Source organism: Galeopterus variegatus, unplaced genomic scaffold, assembly GCF_000696425.1.
Source record: "Galeopterus variegatus unplaced genomic scaffold, G_variegatus-3.0.2 Scaffold816, whole genome shotgun sequence".
Lineage (NCBI taxonomy): Eukaryota > Metazoa > Chordata > Mammalia > Dermoptera > Cynocephalidae > Galeopterus > Galeopterus variegatus.
This window is the reverse complement of record NW_007726927.1, coordinates 471,102-479,371: the sequence shown is the minus strand read 5'-3', so window position 1 is coordinate 479,371 and position 8,270 is coordinate 471,102. Positions and strand designations below refer to the sequence as shown.

The following is an 8,270-nucleotide window of genomic DNA, read 5'->3' as shown; positions in this document are numbered from 1 at the left end:
GTGCCTGGAAGAGTTTATGATAAACCAAAGTTTACAAATTAAATATATCTTCCCAGAGCAACCCACTTTCATTGACATTACTCTACTCAGAGTGAAGTAATATCTTACCTGGGAAACCAAAACAGAATCTTGGGAAAAAACTCTTTAAAACCCTGTCATTTTAGTAAGTAACCAAAAAATCCATTATGGTATTTGCTTTCATGTTTATTTGATTATCAATAAACCTCTAAAATATAATCAAAACAAGGGCAATAAAATAATGTTGGTTTTCAAAATCAATGAGATGTGCAAGCAATTTAGATAGAGTCTGGAGAGCAATATACAATCATTAACTTCAAGTTATGAATAATGACTGTTTTAAAGAACAGAAACAATGATTTGATGTAAATGATTCATCACAGCACAAGATTAGGGGTATTGTTGTGGTGAGATGGCATTTCAGTAAACTCTACTTTAGATTCTGCTTTTTCTTTCTCCAAAATGACATGCGTGTTCCTGATTTTGTGCATGCAAACATTTGTACGCATATATGTTCAAGTACACACCTATCTGCTAAAGCCTTGCTTCATAAAATGTGGACTGTGTATTAGGAACATTGTAATCACCCGAGAGTTTATGAGAAATGCTTGGACACAGACATGCATGGAGGGAAGATATCTGCTAAAGCCTTGCTTCATAAAATGTGGACTGTGTATTAGGAACATTGTAATCACCCGACAGTTTATGAGAAATGCTTGGACACAGACATGCATGGAGGGAAGATGATGTAAGGACACACAGGGAGAAAAGAGCCATGTGAGGACAGAGAGAGGGACTGGAGTTTTGCAGATGCAAGACATCCTTGGGGCTACCAGAAGCTGGAAGAAGGAAGGAAGCATCCACCCTTGGAGGCTTCAGAGGGAGCACAGCCCTGCTGACACTTTGATTTCAGACTTCCAACCTCCAGAACTTTGGGAGAATAAATTTCTGCTGTTTAAGTCACCCAGTGTGTGGCTCTTTGTTATAGCAGCCCTAGGAGACTCATACACTTGTAGCCAAAAAGCACCATAACTAAAACAGGAAGTAAAAACTTCTGTTTCTCATGGAAAGAAACATCAGAGTTTGCATCCAGGGCCTTAAAAGAAAAAGTAGAAAGGTTAAAAGAGAATATTTTACACTTGTCTTCTCATGTCCCTCTACGGTGGGGTTGTATAAAGTGACTGATTTCTAAAGAAAATAACCAGAAGCCATACCTCCACATGAATTCTCAGCCTTTCAAAGTTATTACGTTGAGAATAGAAATACTTATGCCAATAGGTAACGTTTTTGCCTTTTGGTTAAAGTTGAAGTGTGACAATAAAGCAAGGAAACTTCTCATCTTGTGTGGCTTATAAAATAGGTTCTGAAGGCCACAGTGAAGAAAATATTCAAAATTATTTTAATGGGGATTCTTAAATTATATATGCCAGAGATATTAAGTGATGGAAGGAAACTTCACGTGACACTTTTAAAAAAAAACAAATGAAGAAAACTAGGCCCACAGAGGTTTGAAAACTCACCCAATGTCTCGCACGTCTGAGATGGCAGACTCGGGCTAGAACCCAGAGGAGAACTCTAAGCTGCCTGTCACCAGGGAAAGTGCTCTCGGCCTGACTTTGGCATACATTAGGGCACAGCTTCTGTTTTATGAAGCTTTCAAAGAAGATGCTGTATCCTCCACTTTTCCTCATACACCCACTTCCCTTAAAAAGCTGAAAAAAGAATCAATATTGTACTCTTACCCCAACAGTGGTTAGAGAATTCGTAAACTTCTTTGATAAGGAAGCCACTTCGTTGCACATTGCAGTAGTTAATCTGAAATAGACAAAAAGAGGTTTGGGGGGTTCTCAATAAAGCAAAATAATTTAACTGTCAGGACAATTAATGATACAGTATTACATTTAAAAGAACAGCACACAAGTTTGAAGATGCTGTATTGAAATGTGCAATCAGACAGTTTTCCTAATCTCCTGTGATTCGCAATCATAGTTTTAATCTAATCCTGATTTTCTCTCCATGCTTTTTTTAAAAAAAATTAATTGACACATTGCAATTATATATACTTATGGGGTACAATCTTATTGTCCATGCTTAATTAAAGAATAACCAACTATCTCACTTGACCTCTTTTTAGAATCCAAACCATGTGCAGGAAAATACCAGGCTTGAGTGCCACATATATGGGGGTATAAACTCTTGCCAGGTGACCTTTTTCCAGATTTTGGTCATTTTATTTAATAATAATAAACACTCACTGAACACTATGTTAAGTACTTTTGTACACATAATCATATTTAATCCTCATAGTAGCTTATGGATTATATAACTATTCCCATTTTATATAGATGAAGGAAATGGCATTTAAGAAGGTTAAGTAAACTGGTTAGGACATGCAGTAGTAAGTGAGAGAGGTGGGATTCAAACTTAGCTGCCTCTGGATAGTTTGTTTATGTGTTTCAATGCTTCAAAATAAAGATCCTACAGAATATGTTCTTGAGACTTATATCAAAATTCCAAGTTTATTCTAGTCCATTCTAGTACTTTATGCCAAGAAAATAATGCAAGACAGACACAAATATTTAACCAAAGCAATGTCTAGACTAATGTTATGGATGACAAAAACTGAAAACAATCTAATTACCTTACAATGTGTGTATTGTCTAATTTTTTTTCCTAACAGTGTATATGACTTTTATGGACAAGGATTAAAATGCTATTGGAAAAACAAGAATCCCAAGTTAAGAATATTATATGTTAAAAGACTTAGTGAAGTCACTAAAGTTTTGTTTTGATAAATAGGGGCCCTATCTAACCTATGCACTCAGATTTGATGAGCTATATCCATCTATCCATCCATCCATCCATCCAAAACTTGTCTGCAGAAATGGTCAAGAGTAAGGTCAAGAGATAGCCGAAAGCCATTCTATCTACAGGCAAATCAGGGACTTGGTGGGGCTTAGGAAGGTTGGGGCGATCCGGGCTGAGAGTCAGAAAGGAACTAAGAGTGAGGTCCTGCCGTCCACACTCAAGGACTTCTGAACCTCGCATTCTCCTCTTTCAAATTAGTACTGCAAAAATCAAATAGTACCTAGATATTGTCCTCAATGTCTTAAAGTTTTCCTATTTTGTCCTTTCCCCTTCTTTCTTAATGTTGAGGTAAGTACATATTCTTTCTAGGAATATTAAGGGAAGGGGGGTTATGTGGTTCTTATAATATCTTTGATTTTTACATGTTTAGATATGAAAATCTAGACTAGATGTGAAATCTTTACAAGTGAGGAAAAATGTCACCAGTATAAAGACACTAATATTGCCTTTTTGGAAGGTCCTTCAACTAAAAAGTTACTCCCTAACCTAGGATGTCAATTGCCATAATAAACAAAGAGTAATTAGCTGGCAAAGTAAATGAGAGTGCTGAGATATGTGTGTATGTGTGTGTCCCCCTACCAGTATATTTTCAGGGGGCTCCTATTTTGGCTCCTGTGTGTCTTAATGATAATGAGAGGGAGTTTGGACCTGTGCTAATTTTCTATATATAATATACAGTTATGTGCATAAAAGTTAATGACTTATTTTCCAGCTCCAATTATTTTCATAAACACTCTATATCGACTATTTTCATGTATATCTATCTAGTTATATAGCTATATATAGCTCATGTTGCACATTTTTATCTCACTAGATAAACTGATAATAGGTAATATTAATAGATAATAACCAGATAAACTAATAGCTACTATTTATTGAAGAACATAATACCATGACAACACATACACACATGTGAACTCCACAGTCGACTAACTGGCTTACACATTAGTAACCATCATCAGCAGAGTTCAGAACATGCAGAGGTAGTATAAGTCCCTACAAATAGTGGAGTGTGTTTGCACATTTTTGTGAAGCTAGTTGAGAAGTTACATTAGCGTGCCCTTGCTCTATTCGTGTGGTATGTTGAAAGTGTAATTACCCTCAAATTTCTGTACTTCTGAGACTTTGATCTATTAAAATAAACACCATCATAGTTCTGAATGATTTAGTGTATCTTCCCTTAAATATATCTAAATAATTCCTAAAATGTCTAGTTAATCCTTCTTCTTGCTAACATAATGTATTTCTTAAGGGAGTCCTTATTTTTTAAGATAACCATAGAACAATGAAATTAGTTGACTTGAAATCTGAATCTTTAGTGGCATAGGGTATATATGTGAGTGTGTGTATTCAAATTACACAAATACATAAAATTACAAAAATAAGAATGAAGAGTAACATTTATCAGAAACAAATTAGCATTATTTACTTTATCAGAACTTTTGCTTGGTCCTGAGCTGGTTTTTCCTCTTCTTGTCCATGAAGAATTAATTCTGCTACTTTATGAAGCTGCTCGATACAGCGTGCTGTTACTTCTGCCAGACTTTCAATGGACAACAGGTATACCTCCTGAAATGAATGAATACCAATAAGAAAATTACTCAGTGAGCACATGCTTTTTTAAAACCCTGTGACATTAAAAAATGGTATAACTCAAAAAAAAAAATCCAAATATAACATGAAAAGGTTGACCCAAAGGTCATGGATATGTCTAAGACTTTTCTACGTGGAATGCTGCAGTAAAATGGAAGTGCCACCAAGTCCCCAGGGATGTGGCAGGCCTATTTCCAGCAGTGTTTCCAGTACTTAGAGCAAAGCTGGGCACACTACAGGCAGGTGCTCAAGAAGGCCTGTGGAAAGATGGCTGAATGAACAGAATCTCAATGGGCATTTTTCCTTAGCATGATCTAATCAAAAAGTTACTTTCCTTGAAATTAAAATTCAATGTAAGATGAAGTTATTGCAAACTCCTTTTTTGAACATAGGCAGAATATAATTTGTGCACGCATAAATTTATTAAACTACAGCATAAAAGCTGTGGCAATAAATTTTTTTAAAAAAGTTTCAATTACCTCATTAGTTATGGGGCATGAAAACATTTTATAGTGACACATTTGCATAAAGATGGAATTTTACCCTAAAGATAAATCAACTATGTTCTTAAAGATTTTTTTTCCTTTAAATTATAATTATGAAGCTACGGAGAAAAGCTACAAAATCTATGCTAAGTCATGACTTGTCTTGGCATAGAGAAATTTTAGTGTTCATTACATTTCTACTCATATTTCTATAATGTGGAACAGGGTACAAATGGGAAAAAAGTGGCCTTTCCTCACTTAAAATTAGGCTGCAAATAAAATTACTATAATATTACTTTGTGGATAATCTAGAATAAATTCACCTCTATGGTCTTAGATCTCCTTTCTTCCTTGTTTTCTTCTTGAGGGTCTTCAGGTTTATTTTCCTTTTCTTCCTTCTCAATTTCCTCCTCTGATTCTTTTGCCACATCTACTGACACCATACTTTGATCCTCTTCCACCCAGTCATGAGCTTTTTTCATGGCCTGCAAAGGGCCCCAACCAAGTGAAACATTTACTGTGCAAATATGGAAACTAAGTAATTCTAATCCCAAGGCTAGAATCAAGTTGCTCTAAACCTTCAAGGATGGATCTCTGTGTTTAAAGAGTGATAGGAGAATTCCTTAACCCCCCCTAAAACAAACTTGTTGTTGCTTTCTGGTAAATATAAAGTAGGAATAGGGGACAGAATAGAAAGGAAGTAAGGGGAGAACATCGCAGGGCCTAGGGACTTTTAAAAAAGCATTTAAAAATGATATTAGAGTAAGAATAAAAATGACAGTCATGTTGAAAGATCTATAGCATATTTTTCACTTTTCATGACAAGCTGTAAAAGAATAATAGTACTTTTTTTATATATAGGTTAGAAATTTATCCCGGGCCATGGCTAAAGCAAATTTCCTCATCCCTTATGTCTCATGAAGCTCTTAATGTTTCATGAACCTGATAACGTATCATGTGGGGAAGATGAAGGATGGTGTTGCTCTTCTTGATTCATGACAGATCTTCCAACCTCAAGGGGGAGAAGAGCTGTTGGAAAGACCTGGTGCTGCTCTGTGACTAGTTTAATATCACATGGGTGCAGCTTAAGCAACCCGTGGCCTTAAAAATCATGGCTACGTTAAACAAGCAGGAACCACCTCTCCTATCCATTTTTCCCTGAATTTAGAAAAGACAGACTCACCCAGATTTTTTAGTTTAAGCTGTTTACTTAAGTAAAAATCATTTCTGAGCTTATGCTAAAATGACTTCTCACTTTAAAGCTTATACATCAAAGCTTAATATGTCAGAGTGTAGAATAGCAAGTTAACAGCAAGATGTGGGGAGAGAAAACACAACAAAACCGTCCTTGGTGCATCCTCTTTTAGGGACAAAGGTTTACTCTGACTATGTAAATACACCAGTGGAATTTTGCAGCCACCACACATGCCCCCTCCGAGCAGTGGCAGGTGCTGCAGGCAGATGAATGAGGCAATTTCCCACTGTGTTCAAGTCACTGACCTGCCGCAATCGGTGACCCCTATCGAAGATACAGAAATTACTCATCTCACCACCTCACTGTCTCATTCTGCCCTTTCCTCACCCACCTTGATAACCGAGTGCCCATGGAAGCCTCTGCTCGCTAAAAAGAAGAAAGGACAGAAGAGAGAGGGAGGATGGAAAAACATCTCCCAGTTTTAAGTAATTAATGATCAGTGTCTCAGTGTCTTCTTAAGAAACTTCACAGCAAGACCTTGTGCTAACTTGTAAAACATACTGCAGTTCTGGTAGGGGAGCACAGAATGCTAAATCTGGAACGTTCTTAGACATGATGCAGCGCCAGCGTTCCAGGTGGGCGAGGACGTACCTGGCTGATGTGCCTCACTGCCTAATTCTTCACGTCTCTTTAAAAGGGGTGGGGGGATGGGCCGGCCCGGTGGCGGTGGCGCACTCGGTAGAGTGCAGCACTTGGGAGTGCGGCGGCGCTCCCGCCGAGGGTTCGGATCCCATATAGAGACTGGTCCGCTCACTGGTTGAGCGCGGTGCGGGCGTGACACCGAGGGTTGCGATCCCATTACCGATCATGAAAAAAAAGACAAAAAGGAAGAAAATAAAAGGGGTGGGGGGTGGAATTTGAAAAAGCCTCAGTGATTCTGCACCCTTTTCCTTCCCTTATCCTGAAGATAACCACTGCTCTGATACAACATTCTATTTGGCCACAGGAGGTCAAATGACTTATTCAAGGTCACAATGCAATTACCAGTGAAACTGCAACTAAAATGCAGGTCTCATGACACAGTCTAGCATGTTCTCTACCACGATGTATCATGTTGCCTCCTCAAATCTTAAATACTGACCTCAAACTCCCTTCCTCCCACTGTTTCATATGGGGTTTGGGCTTTTTCTACTTCAGGAGGATCTCTGGAATTTTACAACTGAGACCCTTTAAAACACACACACACACACACACACACACACACTCAGAATCAGATGGTGCTGACCTTATTGAGTTTGTCAGGTGTGGCCGCGACATGTAATTCAAAGAGAAGCTCTGTAAGCATGCTAGCAAATTCTTCTCCCTTTTCCTCTAAGCCTAGAAATAGAACATGACAGAAGTAAGAAGCGTGATTTATTTTTTATCCTTCAGAATGTGGCAGCTCCCCCAACTTTCCAGCCTGCAGTCAGGGTAGACTAAGCGGAGGCTGCAGCAGCCTGCCTGCCAGCCACCAGGCAAAGACGAATGTCATGCATTTGTGAGCACAGCAGTGAGGGGGCAGCAGGCTGCCCAGGGAAGGGGCTGCTAAAGCCTTGCTGCAGGCGGCAGCTCCAGCTGGGATACCCCCGGGCTGGCCTGAAGGCAACAGGAGGGCAGGAAGGGTCCTTGTCTGTCTTGTCCACAGCTATAGCTGGTCAACAGCTATTTGCTGAAAGAATGACTGGATGAACAAATGAATGACCTTCCTCAGGCCTGAGAGACCTGGGACAACAGCATACTTATAACAAGAATATTGCTATGCTTAGCATTGCAACCCTAATGATACCCAGGGCACCTGTCTATGTCCACAGAGCCAGTGGTGGGCAGGCAGAATTGGGCTCAATGGCTCTTTGATAGAGTTTAGAAGTGTTGTCCCCCTAAAACTCATGCGGAAACCTGATCCCCAATGTGGCAGAGCTGGAAGCTGTTCGAATGGATTAACACTCCCTTGGGGGGAGGAGGGGTAGTGAGTGAGTTCTCCCTCTGTTAGTTCCTGCGAGAGCTGGTTGTTTAAAAGACGCTGGCACCTCCTCTCTCTCTTGCTTCCTCTCGCCAAGTGATCTGCTTGCACC

The 8,270-nt window shown here is 39.0% G+C and overlaps 1 protein-coding gene across 1 annotated transcript in view; it reads right to left on the bottom strand.

Annotated features, from left to right (window-relative positions):
- Window positions 1-975: 975 nt before the first annotated feature.
- LOC103590435 (protein NOXP20-like) overlaps window positions 976-8,270 on the bottom strand; it is a 24,840-nt gene continuing 17,545 nt past the window's right edge. Inside the window, exons 4-8 of the mRNA XM_008572662.1 lie at window positions 7,445-7,536; window positions 5,288-5,449; window positions 4,316-4,455; window positions 1,761-1,833; window positions 976-1,114 (exon numbers count right to left, since the gene is read on the bottom strand). Coding sequence (XP_008570884.1) covers window positions 1,001-1,114; window positions 1,761-1,833; window positions 4,316-4,455; window positions 5,288-5,449; window positions 7,445-7,536 — 581 coding nt within the window. The 3' untranslated portion in view covers window positions 976-1,000. The remainder of the gene's footprint in view (window positions 1,115-1,760; window positions 1,834-4,315; window positions 4,456-5,287; window positions 5,450-7,444; window positions 7,537-8,270) is intronic.